We start from the raw sequence: 22525 nt of genomic DNA, 5'->3' as shown, positions 1-22525 counted from the left end.
CCAGCTACTCGGGAGGCTGAGGCAGAAGGATCCGTTGGGCCCAGGAGTTTGAGGTTGCCGTGAGCTAGGCTGACGCCATGGCACTCACTCTAGCCTGGGCAACAAAGCAAGACTCTGTCTCAAAAAAAAAAAAAAAAGAACAAGAAGAAGAAGAGAAAGGCTGAGCCCTTAGACAACACTGTTTGAGCTGAAACCATGACTGAAATTGGTTTTCCAATTAACCTTCCAACTACATGGGCCAATAAATTCTCTTTTTGTTTAAGCTAGTCTGAATTGAATTTCTGACATTTGCAGCGGAAGATCCTAATTCACTTCAAGACAATCTTTATGAGGTTATTTTCCCTACCTTATAGATGAGTATATTGAAGAGAAGTTTAATGACACTAAGATCTCACAGCAGTAAAGTGGCATCAAAATGACTTGAACCCAGGTTTTTCTGCCTCCAAAGTCCACACTTTTAATCACTGCAGTACACTGTATTACAAAGGGAGATTCCACTTCACCATCTGTCATGCAAGCAGAGGCTATGAATATCAATCATTATCCTTTATCACATCAAAAAAGGGAGCAAATCCATGACTTAGGATGAATCTACCTGATGAAATGACTGCTCAAAGTAGGAATCAATGCATTTTGCTTATTTTATTTGATGTGCATATCACAAGAGAAACGAGCCATTAGTTAATTTATTAGGTGTCAATATAATCGATTTCACTGTTTCCCTTAGCAAATACTTCTATCCACTTTTCTAAAAAGTATCTACTTCAGCCTCCTATTGAAGTGCTATAACTCACTAAAAATTTTTTTCTGACTCACATCTTATTGTTCAAGTTGTAATAATAATTAACATAATTAAAAATTTCATGATCTTCACAAAATATAAGTACTTAATTTTATGTCAAAAGAAGATAACAATGACACCTAAAGCATGGTCAAATCTCATCTGACGATTTATTAAACTCCTGCCAAATCTCTCCACATAAACATGTTCTCAAGCTGAGGAAATGAAGGTTCTAAATGGTTAAGTACCTTATTTAAGGTCACTTGGTTAGTTCAAGTCTTTTGCTCAAGCTAAGAATTAAGATAGTCCTGATAGTGTATTTTATTGAGAGGTAATTAATAAAGCACTTGTTTAGAGGTGCATTTGAATTCTTCATTTTACTCTGGCTTCGTAACAAGAACAGAATGGGCTCATGATCCACCTGCTTTAACCTCTAAACCTGGCAATTGGTGAGCCCAGTCCTAACAATGAGACAACCCAAAAGAGAGAAAGGTTATTACCAATCCTCTTGCTGCTTCTAGAGCAATGCTCATGTTCCTGACTCAGGCCTCCACACAGGTTCTGATTCTTGCTCAGGTGTTTCAAGTTCACTCTTTTTACTGGCTCTTGACCTCCTGAATGTCTTCAGTGTATGTACTTTTCTTCTGACTTTTGGCAGAAACAGAACTGTGTCCCTGGACCACTAGATTCTTTTTTTCTCTTCTACTTCAGCTCCTACTCTGGTATCAGAGAATCCTATGCCCAGAGTTACAATTCTATATAAGGAGAGAGAATATCCAAGAAAGCCTCCTACTCTCATTGCTTAATTAATCTTGATGGAGGAAGTAGGGACCTTGGTTACATAAGTGGTGGGCTACCATGAACTAAAAAGTGGGACTAAAAAGAGGGGCTGAAAACGAAAGCATTAACAGTCACCTTTTTTTGCATGATTCAATCCTTATGTTCCTGACCCATATCCAGACACCCAAATCGAGAGTTTCACTCTGCTAAACTGAGTGTTATTTCCACTCTGCCAAATCCAGTCTCTCTCTTGTTGCTCATAAGAGGTTCAGACTCCAACCTTACTAAACCACAGAATTAATCAGTGCTAGTCCATCCAAGCTAATTTATTCTTATTTGGACAGAAATACAGTTAAAGGGACCTTACAATATCTAGAATAAGGTGAGTTTTAGAAACCCATGAACTCTATGTTTTTGGTTGCAATTGTCAGAGAGAATGAATTCTATCTTTTGTATTATACATGCTCATTCTCAAATTTAGGATGCTGATGCATGAAGAGATTCAGAAAAAAAAAATCAACTGGTCTAGTAGTTTTTAAACCATGGGTAGCCTGATGCTCCCCTCCAAGTAGCAGATGTGGAAGAGTAGGATCCAGCAAATAGATCTAGATTTCCTTTTCCAGTATAAACAGAACAGCTTAGCCACCTTTCATTCTTTTCTATACATTGGCTTTTACATAAGACTATATATGAAGAATATAACAATATGAACAGTATAAAAACCACCAAATTAGTCTTTTACTCTTATTGGGTACAGTCTGTGGCAGGGCTGAGACCTAATCTCCTGACAAAAGCAGTCTTTGTCCCATAATCAGAGCCAACACAATCCAAAAATCTCTGTCCAGTCAACTACTTAGAATATACTTTCTCACAGGCACAATGTTAAACATGAGAGTTTGGCTCTAATTTTGCCCATAAAAGCTACATTATTCCAAAACTAGAGCTCAGGTGGTACCTCCAGTGCAAATAACTTCTGCTGGGCTTCAATAGCTTCAGGTATGGTGGGGTGGGCGATCCCACATCAGAAGCTCTGAAGTTAGAGGCTGGGCAGAAGTTTAGGCAGCACCACTAGGGGAGGGTCTGCACTCCATTAACATGTGTGGTCAGGGGACTTTGGAAATTACATACATATGCTGGGAACTGTCTTCATTTTTTAAAGAAACTGATTGCTGGACAAATAATGCTAAATATGATTATCTAATAAAAATAACTTAAAAGAATCAGCCATGGCTGGGCGTGGTGGTTCACGCCTGTAATCCTAGCACTCTGGTAGGCCAAGGCGGGTGGATTGCTCAAGGTCAGGAGTTCAAAACCAGCCTGAGTGAGACCCCATCTCTACTAAAAATAGAAAGAAATTAATTGACCAACTGAAAATATATATACAAAAAAATTAGTCAGGCATGGTGGTGCATGCCTGTAGAGGCTGAGGCAGTAGGATCACTTGAGCCCAAAAGATTGAGATTGGTGGGAGCTAGGCTGATGCCACAGCACTCACTCTAGCCTGGGCAACAAAGTGAGACTCTGTCTCAAAAAAAAAGAATCAGCCATTTGCAATTAACGATCCACTGGGTATTGATATTGGCCAGATCCCTATTGCAAGAAAGTTGCCAAAAAGGTAATAAATTAACAAATCCTTTAATAATAAACAAGCGATGTATGAATATCTATACTTTTTATAAGTAAAAATTAAAAAGGAATTATTTGCCATAATCAAAAAGTTAAAATTTCTAATATAAAGGATTCATACAAATTAATATGATTATAAAAACCCACTAATAGGCCAGGCGCGGTGGCTCATGCCTGTAATCCTAGCTCTCTGGGAGGCCGAGGCGGGCGGATTGCTCAAGGTCAGGAGTTCGAAACCAGCCTGAGCAAGAGCGAGACCCCGTCTCTACTATAAATAGAAAGAAATTAATTGGCCAACTAATATATATAGAAAAAATTAGCCGGGCATGGTGGCTCATGCCTGTAGTCCCAGCTACTTGGGAGGCTGAGACAGAAGGATCGCTTGAGCCCAGGAGTTGGAGGTTGCTGTGAGCTAGGCTGACGCCACGGCACTCACTCTAGCCTGGGCAACAAAGCGAGACTCTGTCTCAAAAAAAAAAAAAAAAAAAGAAAAAAAGAAAAAGAAAAAAACCCCACTAATATACCAAAGACTGGGTCACACAACAAAATACTAAGAAGTTATCAAAATTCTGTAAAAATCTATCTGCTGATGAGGTAAAATAAAAATATTCAGTTATAAAATTATATATGGGCTGGTCCCATTTCCATTTTTAAAAATTTATGTTTTTATTTATGGATCAAAAGAATCTAGACAGACAGAATGACAGTTTCAGGACAGAAGAGAACTTGAATATTTTAAAATATTCCTTCCCCCTGTCTTTTTAAAACAAATTTACAGTAATATACTGGCTTTGGTAAAAATTTTATTCAAAATTATAAAACAAAAATGAAAAAAGCAAACTGTTACAAAGAAAAGATAGTAATCAACCAGAACAAGTACTATCCAAAACTCACTCCTGTGAGTCCATTCTTCTTTCTGTTAGTAGTATATGCCACTTGAATTATATTCTGTCAACCATAAAGCCAGTCATGACAATTATAGTCCAATCCAATGTTCCCTCTCCAGTCCTGGGCTCCACTGATTTCCATTCTCATATGTAATGCCCTCTAGGATTCTGCCTTTTATTGTCCTCCCAATTTATGAACTGGTAACATAAAGGCACCACATTCTCTCCTGTTTGCCTTTCATTTACTATCATTGGAGGGCAGTAATCAAAACCTCAAATCCACCAGTCCCACTGCTTTTTTAATGTAATTCCAAAAGCCCTCACCCTTCTTATTCAGATTAGTGTTTACAGTCCTTCCCATAGCTCACTGCAGCCTTAAATTTCTGGGCTCAAGCAGTCCTCCTGCCTCAGCCTCCCTAGTAGTTGGGACCACAGGCACACATAACCAGGCCCAGCTAATTTTTCTTATTTTCTAGAGAGAGAGGGTCTAACTATGTTGTGATCTTCCTGTGTCAGTCTCTCAAAGTGCTGGGATTATAGGTTTGAGCCACAATACTGGCCAAAACTCAATTCTTATAGACCTTTTAATACTCCATGATCCCACTAACCACAAGGTCTGCACATATGCTACTGCCTTTTACCTGGAATGTTCTTCCTCACTTTAACATAGTATTAATAATGAATACTATAGACTCTATGGTGAGACTGCCTGGGTTCAAATCCTACTCTGCCACTTATTATTACCTGTGTGACCTCAGTTTATTCATTTGTAAAATGAGGACAGCAACAGTACCTACCTCATAGGGTTATGGGAAGATAAATGAAATGTTATGTGTGAACCGCATCTTGCATACACTAAATGCTCTATATGTTTACTAAATAAACAAACAAACCTGAGATGTACTCTAGAATAACAGGAACCCAGATTCTGGAGCCAGAATGCTTGTGTGGAAAGTCTGGCTCTAAGACACACACACACACACACGCGTGTGTGTGTGTGTGTGTGTGTGTGTGTGTGTGTATATATTTTTTTTTTTTTTTTTTGAGACAGAGTCTCACTTTGTTGTCCAGGCTAGAGTGAGTGTGTGGCGTCAGCCTAACTCACAGCAACCTCACATTCCTGGGCTCAAGCAATCCTCCTGCCTCAGCCTCCCGAGTAGCTGGGACTACAGACATGCGCCACCATGCCCGGCTAATTTTTTGTATATATTTTTAGTTGGCCAATTAATTTCTTTCCATTTATAGTAGAGACGGGGGTCTCGCTCTTGCTCTGGCTGGTTTCGAACTCCTGAACTCGAGCAATCCGCCCGCCTCAGCCTCCCAGAGTGCTAGGATTACAGGTGTGAGCCACCGCGCCCGGCCTCTAAGACTTATATTGTATCGTGTGAAACCTTGGGCATATTATTTAACCACTTAGTTTCGTCATCTGAAGACAGAATAAAAACCTACCTCATAGATCTATTATGAAGAGTAAATTAATTAATATAGCAAGGACTAAGAAAAAGACTAAAAACATAGCAAATGCTATATAACTACAAACTATTACTATCATTTTCCAGTTATCAATTCAAGTATCATTTCTTCATGGAAGCCTTTCTCAACCTGTTAGCCTAGGCAAGGGTCCCTCTGTTATTTGCACCCCACAGCACTGTATACCTTTCCTTCAGAGTTGTAACCTCAGTTTCTAATTTCAAATTTGTTAATTTATTTAGCAACTTGTTAACTTCTATTGGTCCCTCTAGACCATAAGTCCCATGCAAGAAGAGACTGAGATAGGGTTTGCCACCTTGTAGACACACTCAAATTACTGAATTAAAAAAATGGCTAACCAAAATCTTTAGTTTTTGAAAGGTCTATAGTCTATATGAAAATGATCTGAAATATTTTATTACCAAGTAATATATTAACATTATCAAGTAATAATAATTTTCAGATTTTGGAACATAAGTGTCATTTAGAAACTATAAATGAAATATAACCAGGCTTTAAAAGATGAGTAACATTCTGTCTTACTGGAATAAAGGAAAAAAATAAAATAAAATAAAAAATAAAATAAAATAAAAAAAAAAAAATAAAAAAAAAAAGATGAGTAACAAATGAATAACCATTACTACTAATAATAACCAACACCCTCTCAAATACAAGTGTTTGTTATTTTCATTCACTATAAACTACTGAAAAAGTTTTTTTTTTTTTTTTTTTTTTGAGACAGAGTCTCACTTTGTTGCCCAGGCTAGAGTGAGTGCCGTGGCGTCAGCCGGGCTCACAGCAACCTCAATCTCCGGGGCTCAGCGATCCTACTGCCTCAGCCTCCCGAGTAGCTGGGACTACAGGCATGCACCACCATGCCCGGCTAATTTTTTGTATATATATATTTTTTAGTTGGTCAATTAATTTATTTCTATTTTTGGTAGAGACGGGGTCTCGCTCAGGCTGGTTTCGAACTCCTGACCTTGAGCAATCCGCCCGCCTCGGCCTCCCAAAGTGCTAGGATTACAGGTGTGAGCCACCACGCCCGGCCTGAAAAAGTTTTTTTAAGAGTAAGTTTTGGAGAGTAAAATTCGCTACGATTTTTTTATTATATGCCCTGGTGACTAGCACAGTGCCTAGCACAGAGAAGACCTCTATAAATATTTGTTCTCTAAGTATGTACTCATCAGCATGAAATACTGCATATATTTATGTATCACAATCAAAAACTGGAGTTGCGGAGAGAGAGGAACACTCCTACACTGCTGGTGGGACTGCAAACTAGTTCAACCTCTGTGGAAAGCAATATGGAGATACCTTAAAGCGATACAAGTGAATCTACCGTTTGATCCAGCAATCCCATTGCTGGGCATCTACCCAAATGATCCAATGACACTCTACAAAAAAGACACCTGCACTCGAATGTTTATAGCAGCACAATTCATAATTGCAAGGCTGTGGAAACAGCCCAAGTGCCCATCAATCCAAGAATGGATTAATAAAATGTGGTATATGTATACCATGGAGTACTATTCAGCTCTAAGAAACAATGGTGATATAGCACATCTTATATTTTCCTGGTTAGAGCTAGAACCCATACTACTAAGTGAAGTATCCCAAGAATGGAAAAACAAGCACCAGATATATTCTCCAGCAAACTGGTATTAACTGAGTAGCACCTAAGTGGACACATAGGTACTACAGTAATAGGGTATTGGGCAGGTGGGAGGGGGGAGGGGGGCGGGTATATACATACATAATGAGTGAGATGTGCACCATCTGGGGGATGGTCATGATGGAGACTCAGACTTTTGGGGGGAGGGGGGGAAATGGGCATTTATTGAAACCTTAAAATCTGTACCCCCATAATATGCTGAAATTAAAAAAAAACAAAAACTGGAAAGTTACAACACTTGAACTACTGCAAATAGAGGCACGGAAGCCTCCTTTGTTAGGGTGTATCTATAAAATCAGCAACTTCTACATCAACATCATATTCCCCACAGCCCACGTATGGTACAGATGTTGCTTGCCAAATGAAAATTCAATGAGAGATTTTTCACCTGATTGTGTATGGTTGAGATGAAGACACAATGAAGTAGGTACACTGCCTTTTTGCAGTGCCAAAGACACAAGGGGAGTTCATGACCCATAAGCACACACATACTCACAAACACCTGCCCCTCTGTAATGCTGGTGAGTTCTGAAAGCTTCTGAAAAAAGACTTTAAACCTACAGTCCATCATATATAACAACTGATAGCTAGTCTAATATTTAAAGTCAACACAAACTTTAGATTAGGTATATGTTGGCATTTTTATTGATTATAAGCACCCTGCCTTAAACACTCTAAAAAAGGATTCACTGAGTAACTTTTTACTCATTATAAAAGAAAGTTCTATAGCAAACCATCACAACAACTCATACCTGGTGTGTAAGTAAAACGTTGAGACTGGCTTTTTTTCCTCTTGCCATTGCAAAGATAAAAGTGCACCTGCACTGCAGCTGTAACTGCTGGGTTATGATATGGAGGAACTTCAAGGACAATGTGAGCCTAAGGAACATGGAAAGGAAGATTGTATTACACTCAGAACTAAAAATGAAATGCACCTGCTAAACTCAGTGAAACTCATGAGTCTTTAACTACAAGGGCTTTCCCATCATAGATAATTATGTACATCAACTGGTCAGAAAAGTCTTCTGGAGATTTACCATATGGATAGATAAGTCTTGACAGAGATAAGACTTTTACTCATTAAAGGGGAAATTGCTTTTTTACCCGTCCAGCTGTGTTACTAATTATAGCAGAAATAAAAACAGTCTTATATACTATGTACTGAGATATTTTGCTCTACTGAATAGTACATGTTACTATTAATCTTAACAGGAAGTCTGTTTTGGTTTTATTTATTTACTTTTCTAAGAGATGAGGTCTTGCTCTGTCTCAGTCTCCTGAGTAGTTGGGATTACAGGCAAAAGCCATCCTGCCTTGACCATTCTGGTTTTTAATCATGTTTGATTTTTCTCAAGTTGCACTATAGATTTATTTTTTTGAGACAAGTCCTCATCATTGCCTGGGCTAGAGTATAGTGGCATCATCATAGCTCACTGCTACCTCAAATGCCTGGACTCAAGTGATCCTCCTGTCTCAGCCTCCTGAGTAGCTAGGACTATACGCATATACCATTAAGCTTGGCTAATTAAAAAAATTTTTTTGTAGAGGCAGGATCTTGCTATGTTGTCCAGGCTGGTCTTGAACTCCTGGCCTCAAGGAATCCTCCTACCTCGACCTCCCAAAGTGCTGTGATTACAGGCATGAGCCACTGTGCCCAGCCTAGATTTCTTAAGCTTTATATTCAAAATGTCCTAAATTGGCATTACATAAAATCCATATCCATATTAAAAATAATTTTACACAAGCAGGGTGAAAACCTTTAGCTCCAAACCAAATGCAATCCTCAACCTAATTGCTCAGGATCTTTGGAAAGCACAGTGGGAAATAGTATTCCCTACTCCAGAGAAAACTTTGTCTCCATTTTAACCATAATGAAGGGACCCAGCTTTCAATGTGGAATCCTAGAAGACTTAATAAAGTAGCTGAGGAGGTAAGATTAGTGTGCTAAATACACAAATCCCAAAAGGCTTGTCTTCCTCCTATCTTTTGCCCACTATATATATTCTTTACTGAATTTGTTTTCATTTATTCACTGAATTCAGAGAAATAAATAATAATTTCAATAAGAACCTTCTGATAATCTTCTTTCATTTCTAATTTCTCCTTTCGTATGCACAAAAAAGAGAATACACCAATTGGTTATCTTTTCTAAACTTTAATTTTATTTTAATACCAGGAAAGTATCTCTCTTCCAAACTTCTAAAAATTCCAATTTACTTTTCTATTACTCAATATATAAAAGACCACTCATCTATACCATAAAGCATCATTCTTCAATTTTCTCATTAAGCTTCTTAAATATTTCTTAAGAATTAAGGTAAATTTCTTACCCCTTGACATTTTTCCCTGATTATTTTCCCTTCTACCTCCCACTGAGGTCGTCCATCTATTGAAAGAAACAATCTATGGTTAAAAGCAATTCATATCAGAAAGCATACAAACAAAATTGAATGCATGTAGTATCACAAATTCATTGGCAAAGGGAATCCTTTTCTCACTGACTTCCATTATGAAATAAAATGTGTACATGTACCAATGGGAAAAAATTAGGAGAATGATCTTGAGCTGCCCAGGTTAGCAAACGCCACAGAGTTCATTCTACCCATCTACCCAAGTGTTGTCTGAAAGTCCTGAGAGCACGCCCACAAAGTGTTGTCCAATTTTTGCTTGTGTACCTCAAGTGATGGGAAACTCAATTTCTCACCAGGTAACCCATTCCATCTTTGGATAATAACTGTTGCTAGAAAGCTTCTCATGATAAACAAAATCTGTTTCTATGGTATAAAAGACTACTCATCTATACCATCAAGTTGCATTCTTCAATTTTCTCCAATAACTGGTCTAAGTACTCCCTGAAGCCACTAAAAACCAAAAAATCTTGAGTGCTTCTCTGTAAGATAACATTATAGATGTTGAAAAGCAGCTATGTCTGCATGTGTTTCCTCCCTTGCTGGTTAGTATTCCCAGTTCTGCACCTATCCCTTATACAATATGTTAGCCTTCCTGATCACTCTTCTTTGAACATGCCCCTCCAGTGTGACCGTCTTCCTCCAAATGCACCAGGCCCAGGAGGACTGCATAGTCCAGGTGAGAAATGACCATGCACAGCAGACAGGCTCTTGCCATCCTATGTGGAGGTGCTGTGTCTGTTAATGAAAGCTTTCTTGGCAGCTGTACCACACTGACTCTCACACTAAGTGTGTGGTCAACAAGTGTCCCTCAGTCTATCACATTTCCTACTGCCAAGTTCCCATACTGTGCACTTAAATAGCTGGGGTTTTCTTTTTGCCTAACCCTTGTAACATTAATTTCTTCCAGTAGGGATATTTCATTTTGTTGGATTACTTGACAAGATCTTCTTAGATACTGATGAGGGTCTTTAAAAATATTTGTTAGGTTTTCCAGATTTGTGTCACCTAAAGGTTTGGCTAACACATTTTTGTCTCTTTATCCCATGTGAACTACTCACTTGGATACAGCCCCACCTGCTGATAAAAGTCTCACTCCAGACTGATGTGCAGCTATTCCAAAGCATTCTTGTATCATGGGCATTCATCCAGTGACTAAGCTATAAAAGTATCTTCACAGCTAGCATAATTAATTTGGTCTGTGAAGGTAACAGGAGAGACTTCATCAAACGCCTTCCAGGTTGTAACTATCATTTCCCAGTCTGGTAACTAGATAATGGCCATTCCTGCTGCACAAGAAATACTACAGACAAGTGCTAGGACAATATAGAATTATAACTTAGTTCAGCAATCATCTGTTTACTGAGATAACTGAGACAGGATGCCCTGCCATCAGTCTGTGGATGAAAGGCAAACACAAAACAGTTCATTATAATAAAACATGGTGGGTATAATAACTAATAACGGTGCATTCTGGTTAAACCAAGAGCAGAGGTCAGGGTCCTTAACCTAATCTTGGGATAGTAGAGGCTTCCTGGAGGAGCTCTTGAACTGAAACTAAAGAAGAGATTAAACTCATAATGTGGGGGAAGGGCAGGCAAGCCAGAAGAGACAGCATGAGCAAAGGCAAGATGACAAAAAACTGCAAGATACAGAGAACTGTAAGCATCTGTGTTGATGGAGTATAAAGTACGAGGCAGGGATCAGTAAGAAAGAAGGCTGGAAATACAGGCAGCAAATTATGGCCTGAATGCCAAATGAAAGAGCATATAAAATGAAGGGGATCATTGAAGGTACTTTTATTGATTGATTGATTGATTGAGACAGAGTCTCATTATGTTGCCCAGGATGGTCTTGAACTCCAGGGCTAAAGTGATCCTTCTGACTCAGCCGCTTGAGTAGCTGGGATTATAGGCATGAGCCACCACACCCAGCTTGAAGGTACTTTTAGAAAATGAATTATGTTTACAACTGCAATCTCATCTGAAACCAGTCACTATTTAACATGACTCAGTTTCAATCAAAAGTTTTTAAATGTGAAGTCCTAGATTAAATAAAATGAATTCAATAATGAAATAGGCTATATACATATTAATTGTATTCAGATACCAATTAATTTTTACAATGGAAAGGAACAGCTCTAAGACACTGTTTCTTCCTTATGCTTCTTGTCCACCTAATATGTGACCTCTACAGAAAAATATTCCTTGACCATTTGATATAAACAGTCCACCATTCAGTCTCTATCAACATATCCTTTTAATTCATAGCAATTTTATTTGGAATTATCTTGTTCAATTTTTTGTTTATATGCCTACTGTTTGTTAGGCCACCCCACTAGAATGTAAAGCCTACCAGAGCAGGCAACCTGAAGGTTTCATTCACCATTATACCCTAGACTAGTATCTATGTCACATAATACTGCTTCATAAACAATATCAATTAATCAATTAATAAATTATGGAACAGAACTGTTATTTCTTAAAAACAGGGCAGGGTACTGGTCAGGGTTGAGGAGGTTGAAGGGAAGTGGATTTTCTTTTCTTTTTTTTTTTTAAGAGATGGGGCCTGACTTTGTCACCTACACTGGAGTGCAGCGGCATAATTATAGTTCACTGCATCCCTGAACTCCTGGGCTCAAGCAATCCTCCTGCCTCAGCCTCTTGAGTAGCTGGGACTACGGGTGCACACCACCATGCCTGGATGATTAAAAAAAAATTTTTTTTTTTTTTTTTTTGAGACAGAGTCTCGCTTTGTTGCCCAGGCTAGAGTGAGTGCCGTGGCGTCAGCCTAGCTCACAGCAACCTCAAACTCCTGGGCTCGAGCGATCCTTCTGCCTCAGCCTCCCTGGTAGCTGGGACTACAGGCATGTGCCACCATGCCCGGCTAATTTTTTATATATATATCAGTTGGCCAATTGATTTCTTTCTATTTATAGTAGAGACGGGGTCTCGCTCTTGCTCAGGCTGGTTTTGAACTCCTGACCTTGAGCAATCCGCCCGCCTCGAGCAAAAAAAAAATTTTTTTTAGAGACAAGGTCCTGCTATATTCCACAATGTAAGATTACAGGCATGAATCACCATGCCAGGAGAATTTTAAGGGAGAAAGACAGCCACATGGTTTCCAGTTCAAGAATATCCTATTATTAATCAAATTAGGAAACCCAGTCAGATAAACTAGTTTGTGAAGTCAGACATGTTTTTATTAATACATGTTAAGTATCAGTGGGACATTTATGTAGCAATATCCAGTGGACACTTTTAAAGTTCAGGGTAAAGTTTAATAGAAACAATGTTGCTATAGAAAGATCTGGAAGTTAATGAAATTTCCCAGAAAGAAGAAATATAATGAAAAGACAGCTCAATATAAAACCTTAGAAAATACCTATTACTTAAGAGTCAGAAAAACTAGTAAAAAAGATAAATGGGAATAAAGATCTCCAAGAACTAGATAAAAATTACACAAAGCCAAGAAAAAAAGTGTCAATAACGAAGAGTGAGTACCTGGTTGTCAAATGGATTTTAGAAGGTTATGATTTCCATGGAGAAATGAATAAAGTTCTGGGAAAATAGAAATGAAATAACCAAAACTAACTCAAGAATAAATAAACTCGACTGGTCCTACAATCACAAATAGAATCACATCGGAAGTTAATAGCTCGACACAAAGACAGTACCCAGTATAGAAGGTTTCATGGGTGAGATTTGTTACATATTCAAGGGAAAGTAAGACTACTCAATATAGACAATTCAAAGAGAGGAGCTTTCAGTGGGAGCCACTATCTTCCAGTAATTTGCCAAAGTGACAAACACAAAGGGAAAGAGGAGAGGCATCCAATACATGTTCTCTAGGCCTTTTGGAAACATGGAGTTGTTCCTGTGGCCATATACATGTGAATCTACAAGAAAGGTGATATTGTAGACATCCAGGGAATGGGTACTGTTCAAAAAGGCATGCTCCACAAATGTTACCATGGCAAAACTGGAAGAGTCTACAATGTTACCCAGCATGCTGTTGGCATTGTTGTAAACATACAAGTTAAGGGTAAGATTCTTGCCAAGAGGATTGATGTGTGTATTGAGCATATTAAGCATGCTAAGAGCCGAGACAGCTTCCTGAAATGTATCAAGGAAAATGATCAGAAAGAAAAGGAAGCCAAAGAGAAAGGCACCTGGGTTCAACTGAAGTGCCAGCCTGCTCCACCCAGAGAAGCACATTTTGAGAGAAGCAATGGAAAGGAGCCTGAGGAACCTGATCCCTATGAATTCATGTCATAAGATGTGTTAAAAAAAAAACAAAAAAAAACCCTCCCAGACTGTAAAAATGTTTCTCTTTATTGCATATAAGTGTGATGTTCCCTTCCCCAAAGAAATATTTAAAGAAAAAAAAAAAAAAGAGAGAGAGAGAGAGAGAGAGAGAGAGAGAGGAAAAGGATGGGGCACGTTCCCAACACATTTTGATATCCAGAATATAGAAAGAATTCCTTTAAGTCAGTAAGAAAATGAAAAATGTTCCAATGGAGAAAATAGGCAAAGGCGTCAACAGTACTGCAAAACAAACAAAATATGAATGGCCCATAAGAACTTCAAAAGATAGCAGGGAAATTTGAGGCTAAAGTTCAAGATACCATTTTACCCCTAATAGACTTAACAAAATTTAAGAATTACAATATTCTTGAATATGTCCACTAGGTGGTAAGAACCAGAACATTCATAGCAGCATTGTTAGCTACTGTTTGTTCAGCACTGCCAAAAACTGGACAAAACCCAATTATCTGGTAAAAGAAAGAATAATAAATTGCAGTACATTTATACAATAAGAAAACTATACAGTAGTGAAAGCAAAATATCTTTAGTTACATGAATCAATATGGCTGGCTTAATCTTAAAACCTTAATTCTTGATCACTGAAAAAAGCAATTTTCTGAAGAATACATGCAATATTGTAGAAGCCCCACAAATGGGGGAAAAACTGTATAAAATAAAACTATAAAGAAAAGCAGGGATTGATTTAGGTGAGGAAGGGGCACCCAGAGGCCTTTAAAGGTAAATGTTATATTTCTTAAGCTGCGTAGTAGGTAAAAGTAATTGTTATATTACTCATAAAAATGGTATTAATATTCCACAATTTTTAAAATGTTTTAAAACTGAGGAAATAATTGATGGAAAAGCATTTTAAATATACTCAAGAAAGGGGCAGGGCAAGGTGGCTTACACCTGTAATATTAGCACTCTGGGAAGCTGAGGCAGGAGGATTACTTTAGCTCAGGAGTTGGACACCAGGCTGAGCAAGAGTGAGACCCTGTCTCTGCTAAAAATAGGAAAATTAGCTCAGTGTCATTGTTCACATCTATAGTCCCAGCTACTTGGGAGGCTGAGGCAGGAGGATCACTTAAGTCCAGGAGTTTGAGGCTGCAGTCAGCTATGATGATGCCACTGCACTCTAGCTGGGGCAACAAAGTGAGATTGTCTAAAAAAAAAAGAAGAAGAAGAAAGAAGAAGAAGAAAGAACGAAGCATACGAAGGGATAAAATCAAACACTCTGATAAACACTGGGTTCTTCTATTTTTTTAAAAATTGAGATATAATTCATATACTATATATTTCATTCTTTTAAAGTATACAATTCAGAGGGTTTTTGTATATTCAGAGTTGTACAACCATCACCACTATCTAATCTCAGAACATTTCATCACCCCAAAAAGAAATGGCCCCATTCACACTTTCCTCCAACTACTGGAAACCACTTATTTACTTTCTGTCTCTGTAGATTGTTTATTCTAACATTCTATATAAATGGAATCATATAATGTGACCTCTGTAGTTCTTTTCACTTAGCATGTTTTCAGGGTTTATCCATGTGGTAGCATATAATAATATTTCATTAATTTTTTTGGACAAATAATATCCCATGATATGGATATACCATATTTTGTTTATCCATTCATCAGTTGGTGAGCATTTGGATTGTTTCCATCTTTTGGCTGTTAAAAAGTTGCTATAAACATCTGTGTCTAAGTTTTTGTATTGACCTATATTTTCAATTCTTTTGAATTGAAATTCTATACCTAGAAGTAGAATTGCTAGGGGAATTTTTCTACTCTTAAGACATCTTTAAAGAGAATTTAACATTTGTATGAAAATTTAATTAATGTTCGGTTTACAATAAAATCAAGTACATAAATGCCTGTAGCTTTAGGAAACTATTTTGTTATTATCACCGAAACATCTTAATAATTTACTTCATCCTTTTGCCCCTAGATTGAAGTCAATCAACTCACATATTATTTACCTTGTCCTTTTTCAAGGAAAATGATTTTGGATTCTGGAAGAAAATTAGATCCAGTCACAATCATTTCATGACCTCCATTTACAGAACAGCTGTTGATACTGTACTTCTCAATATGAGGAAGTTCTTGAGCAGATCGCTGGGCTGGTTTGTTTGTTTTTTAAGAGTTGAGAAGAAACAAAATATTAGTTAAAAATCTTTCATACATAAATGACAAGCTGAAGCTACAAAATGAAAATAAAGAGAAGCAAATTTGGGGATTAGTTGATTCAACCTTTTCAAATTCAAGACAATGGTAACAATACTTAATAAAAGAACTAAGTTGTTTAGAAAACAAATAGATATATTTAGTTTATGGATTTTTACATTATTTTCTTATACTACAATTATTAAGAAACTAATAAAGAGAAGTTAATTAATATCTTCAATTTCATGTTGACTCCAACACATTTATCTCATCTGCTTTTTATCTTTTTAGCTTAAATCTTAATGTATTTCTTCCATACAACTATCTGTTAAAATTCGTAAATCTAATATAATTACAAAAAGCACATAAGTCCAAAGGTGTATAATTTTATTAAATACAATTAAGAGAAGACAAGTTTTAAAAAACTATTGTAGGGCAAACGCCAAGTAACCCTTTCATCAAGAGAATACCTAGATCATTGTTGTGACATCAGACTTTCATTTTGGACAATTTTCTAAAGTAAGTAACTGAAACATACATGAAATACACATTTCAATACTGAATTTTTAGAAATGGCTATAAATGTTTTTATAGTGACTGCACATTTCTCTGCCTTCCCAGGGTATAATGGAACACAACCTAATTTTTCTTAATGCGTAGAGTCATTATTTAAATCAACTTTTATAAATAGCATCCTTGGTGCCACCCTCTAATACTGACTGGTTCCAAGTTGCTACATTTTCTGGAGATCCTATTTCTGGATAGGATCTTTTCTTTCTTTCATTTTTAAGTGCTTGGGCTTCATGCTGTAGATATTTCTTTGGATTACTTAGGTTCTCTAATGATTTCTTCTTGCCAAATACCTAGATACCCAGGTTTCTCCGAGAATTAAAACAAATTTAAAAAGTGTTGATTATACTTTCTTTTTCACATATGGAAAACAAGTGTATTTTTAGTCCTACTGCATGGGTTGAAAACTGGTGGCTTTGAAGATCAGCTGTGTTTTGTTTGTTTAGCTAACACAGCCTTTTAAAGAGATTTAAACTTAAATGCCTTGGAAAACATGCACACCCACTTCACTATAGCTCCTATCGCTCCCAACTATTTAACACCTAGCCACAAAAAATACACCTGCCCCATTCAAAGACAATATTAAAATAGACCCTTCATAGGGAATCAGGCTGGGATTTAGGATCAACTACCACTTTAGGATCAACTACCAAGCACCAACCCAAATCTCAGAAAATACTCATATCGCTACTGTTCTAAATAGCTCACAGAGAACAGGCCTAAAAACAACACTAATTAGAGGTACAGTCTACATAACAACAAAAATGAGTTCAACAGATGGCACAACCATATTACTCATTACAAAATTACTCATGTGCTAAAAATAGTATTTTTGTAGAATATTTAATGATAAGGAAAAATGTCCATGACATAATAATAAGTGAAAAAAAGCAAAACAAGATATAAAACCAGGCCAGGCATGGTGGCTCACACCTGTAATCCAAGCACTCTGGGAGTCTGACGCATAAGGATTCCCTGAGGCCAGGAGCTGGAGACCAGCCTAAGCAACATAGCAAGATCCTATCTCTACAAAAAATTTAAAAAACTAGCTGGGCATGGTGGCACATGCTTGTAGTCCCAGCTACTCAGGAGGCTGAGGCAGAAGGATAGCCTGAGCCCGGAGTTTGAGGTTGCAGTAAGCTGTGATGACACCATTGCACTCTAGCCTAGGGAACAGAGACCCTGTCTCCAAAAAAGAAAAAGAAAAAAAAAAACGAGACATAAAATTGTATCAGGTAAACCCACTTAAAAAACTATTTTGTGAAAAAAAAAAAAAAAACTATTTTGTGTGTGCATATAAAAGATATACAAAAATATAAAAAAAGAAATCTAAAAAAGGTTAATAGTGACTATCTCTGGGGAGTCATATTACAAAAGATTTTAATACTGTACCAGTCTGCATTTTCTATATTCTCAATAATAATCACATACTTTATAAACAAAAAAGAAAAAATTAAAAATAATTTGAGTAACTTCATTCTCAAAAACTCAAACTAAAGCCAGGCGCTGTGGCTCATGACTGTAATCCTAGCATTGTAGGAGACCTTGAGGCAGGAGGATTGCTTGATCAGCCTGAACAAGAGCTACACTCCATCTCTACTAAAAAAAAAATGGAAAAATTAGCTGGGCATTGTTGTGCATGCCTACAGTCCTAGCTATTTGGGAGACTGAGGCAGCAGGAATGCTTGAGCCCAGGAGTTTGAAGTTGCAGTGAGCTATGATGACACCATTGTATTTTAGCTGGAGGAACAGAGTGAGACTCTGCCTCAAAACAAAAACAAAAGCAAAAACAAAAACAAACTCAACCTACTACATGAACTTGAATTATTTAACTACTTTGTTTTTAAAAATAGAGACATCTATGCTTATATAGGCATAGAACACTCTGGTAGGATAATTAAGAAGTTGGCAATGGTAGCCTCTTCTATGGGGAGGCCAGGCGCAGTGGCTAACACATATAATCCTAGCATTCTGGGAGGCCAAGGCGGGAGGATCACTTGAGCTCAGGAGTTCAAGACCAGCCTGAGCAAGAGCAAGACCCCATCTCTACTAAAAATAGAAAAATTAGTTGGCCATGGTGATACACGCCTTTAATCCCAGCCACTCAAGAGGCTGAGGCAGGAGAATCGCTTGAGCCCAGGAGTTTGAGGTTGCTGTGGGCTAAGCTGACACCACGGCATTCTAGCTCAGATGACAGAGCGTGACTCCATTTCAAGAAAAAAAAAATTTTTTTTCTATATAAGGAGAACTGGTTGACTCAGAAATTTACTTTGTACTCTACTTTTATGAATTTTGTACCATGTATCTATATTATCTATTAAAAATTAATAGAAAAATTAGTTTATAGTAAATTCTATTACCATAGATTTACTCAGCGATTCCCATAGTCAACTGGGAAACAATAAAGTATTAACTCAATTCAGCAAACAGAACAAGGAGGCATGAAAAGGATACACAGCAGGTGTAATACCAAACTAAGAATACATTTGGCTAACAAAATAAAATGGCAGACATGGCTGTAATTGTGTCTGTAGTGACTGCACATTTCTCTGCCTTCCCAGGGTACATGGAACATAATCTAATGTTTATGTTTCTAAAGGAAACATTTTTCCTTTTTAATATAATCAAGAGTACCAAGAAAACCCATGTTCTAAACACAGTTCTGTCACCAACAAGCAAATAACCTTGGATGAGTTCTTGAGATTTTTGTGCCTCAGTTTCCTCCTATGCAAAATTATAGCATGCAATTAGAACATTCCAAGACTATGCCCTAAAGATCTAAATACTAGTCATACCAGCCAACTTGCCCAAGATCCATAGTTTTACAAAGCCTAAGTAGATGTCAGGTTCTAGGGCCCTTTCTTGAGAGCTTGTTTGGAGGTTCTAGCAGGGGAGCACAGCTACTCGTATACCCTTGACCAAAGACTGGTCCTCCCTTAGCGGAGAAGGTCGTCCTTTTCAATGTAGTGTGCGTGGCTTTGGGAAGGACTCACATGGAGCAGTGAGGGAGGAAGGGGACACCCGGCTCGCCAGCCAGATCAGCTGAATCAACCCTGGCGATCAATGGGGTGACAGGAGTCGCAGCCAAATTGCCCTCCCATCCAAGGGCCCTTTCTTATACCCCGCCTTTGTATATGGAAGGAAAAAAACATTCAATGACTTAATCTGATGTTGTAAATAACTTTATGGTTAAAAAAAAAAAACAAACACTCCATAAGTCTTATTTAGCCAAGGGGTCAATTTGCAGAGACAATCATTTTCCAACACGAAGGTTAACATTTTAATAAAACAATGATGACTAAGTGACACTTAAAAATATTAGGATCATAGCTTCATGACTTGTTCCTCAGATGTCATCAGCCCACTTTTCTCATTTAAAGATAAGAAAACTGTAGTCAATAGAGTTTGTCTATAGTCACATAGCTACCTAGGGTCAAACTACTGTGAGAAGTTTTAAATTTTAAAATTCGAAGATCAGTACTCTTCCCACTTAAACATGTTAGCGTATTTCCATGTGAGAAAATCAAACCAGCAACCCAGACTCTACGCTTAAGTTTACACTTCTGATGCACACATTAAATTATAAACAAAACAGAAAATAAACCATTATAAACAAAATCTTAAAACATCATCACAAACTCACTTACAGCACTCCACAGGTATAGAAGCTATCTGTAGAGAAAGGACTTTTCCATTGGGCTGTGGGATGTGTACACGAAATACAAGTCGTACTCTAGTATTCTTTCTGCCAATATCAGTTTCTCCTTTTCGAAGTTCTATATCTGAATTGCGGAGTTTCAAAATACCTGCACAGTCAATACTAAAGAAAAAAAAATATAAAAATTTAATTTGCTTATTAATAATCATGGTTCTGGTGGGGCATGGTGGCTCACACCTGTAATCCTAGCACTCTGGGAGGCTGAGGCAGGAGGATGCTTGAGCTCAGGAGTTCTAGACCAGCCTGAGTGAGACCGCATCTCTACTAAAAATAGAAAAAAATTAGCTGGACAATTAAAAATATATATATAAAAAATTAGGTGGGCATGGTGGCACATGCCTGTAGTCCCAGCTACTTGGGAGACTGAGGCATAAGGATTGCTTAAGCCCAGGAGTTTGAGGTTGCTGTGAGCTAAGCTGACCCCAGAGCACTCACTCTAGCCCGAGCAACAGAGTGAGACTCTGTCTCAAAAGAAAAAAAAAAGTTTTCCTTAAGGAAACATAATAATCATAATTACACTGCAATTGTTTATTGTCTACCCTATTACACTGTGAGCTATTTGACATTCATATACTGTACTTTTATCCCTATCACCTAGGATGATACTTGTGTATGGTTCATAAACATTTGTTGAATTGAATTTTCTTTTTGGAAATATGCTACCACCCTTAGAGCAAACGTAAATTTAGTTATACAATGTCATTTAGTTAACTTAGAACAACGCAGAGTTGTATTTATACTTAAAAAAATACATTTTTTCTGAAAGGTGTTTCAGGGGAAAAAAGAATTGCCCATTTTAGGGTATGTTTCAAGATACCTGGCTGACATATTGTTTTCAGGAAGAAGTGGAATTTCCAGAACTTTTGTGCTGGCAATTATTATCTCTTGGCTTGCAGTAGCAACTGTCTTCCCAGTGATTCGATGCACCTGGTAAAATGCATGAGGTCGTAAATACCGATCATCTGCTGTTCCAATAAACATCTGTAGATTTATCGGCTTTTCACTGTAGCCCAGGAGCTAATTAGGAAGAACAAACACAGAAAAGCACAATTCATTATCCATGCATTTTACAATAAGCTTATCTGTATCATGTACCGTTGATACATAAAATGTTATTTCAAAAATGACAAAAAAAAAAACCCCAAGATAGAACGCTGGAATATGTTACACAAAGGATGTGGGGTTTTTGGTTTTGTAGATTTTTTTTTTATAAATATCTGGATCAACATAAATTTACAAGGCCTTCTGACTCTGTAGTACAGAACACAAAAGAAATGCTGATACTGTACCATAGGCAACATTAACCATTCAGACTACACCTAAAGACTTTGGTGTGGGATGGGGTCCTATAACAGGCTGTTAAAATCAGAGGTACATACAATTCACATGGCAGTTAAAAAAAAAAAGGAAAAAAGACATTAAAAAATTAAATAAAAAATAAAATGAAAATAGAAAAAAAATCAGAGGTACTTCGTTTTAGTAGAAAGAACCTGAAAAACTCTATTCTACACATTACAAACTTAGAATTTCAACTTGCTTAACAAGCCCAGGCTAGTTGACTTTTCTTGGTATCTACTTTTCACTATTGCTAGGTTAAGATGACTTATATGGGTCTGACATAGGGGAAGACCAGGAGGTCCTGGAGGCAAAAACTGTCACCACAAGAAAGGAGGCAATTAAAAGAAACAGAGCCTGAAAAAGTATACAAATAGCATTTAGGGAGAATTAGAATGGCTGAGCAGTACCTATATGATCCATCTTCATGCAGGTAACAACTATAAACTGGAACAAATGTAAAGAATGGCTTGAAAGCATGGTGAGCAATTACAAATAAGCAGATATTGATAAACTGACACATCTAAGAAGGAAATAACACAAGCTATGTTTCCTGTGTTGTGTTTTTTAACCTGAGGGAAAGACACAGTCCATGCCTTACACAGCAGCTGAAACTTCCATCAAAAAAACCTACGGTCTGAATTCAGGGCTCTGGAGAACTTAGGACAGAGTATGAGACAACCACAGCCTCTGGAAAGGAAGAGGGAAATCCCAGAAAGGAGACAGTCAGAGAACGGGAGCTCCAAACAATACATATAAACTCTGCCCAAACCTTTGGCTGACTTCTGAACCATGCTCAA

General features: G+C 37.5%; 1 protein-coding gene across 5 annotated transcripts in view; it reads right to left on the bottom strand.

The window, feature by feature from the left end:
• NFATC3 (nuclear factor of activated T cells 3) overlaps positions 1 to 22525 on the bottom strand; it is a 117678-nt gene that overhangs the window by 38012 nt on the left and 57141 nt on the right. For all 5 annotated transcript variants that reach the window (XM_075995736.1, XM_012742321.3, XM_012742329.3 and 2 more), the window contains 5 exons: positions 21208 to 21407; positions 20320 to 20492; positions 15919 to 16059; positions 9550 to 9605; positions 7972 to 8098 (listed from right to left, as the gene is read on the bottom strand). In XM_075995736.1, coding sequence (XP_075851851.1) covers positions 7972 to 8098; positions 9550 to 9605; positions 15919 to 16059; positions 20320 to 20492; positions 21208 to 21407 — 697 coding nt within the window. The remainder of the gene's footprint in view (positions 1 to 7971; positions 8099 to 9549; positions 9606 to 15918; positions 16060 to 20319; positions 20493 to 21207; positions 21408 to 22525) is intronic.

This window comes from Microcebus murinus, chromosome 20 (assembly GCF_040939455.1).
Source record: "Microcebus murinus isolate Inina chromosome 20, M.murinus_Inina_mat1.0, whole genome shotgun sequence".
Taxonomy (NCBI): domain Eukaryota; kingdom Metazoa; phylum Chordata; class Mammalia; order Primates; family Cheirogaleidae; genus Microcebus; species Microcebus murinus.
The sequence above is the reverse complement of the archived record's forward strand: the minus strand, read 5'-3'. Positions and strand labels throughout refer to the sequence as shown.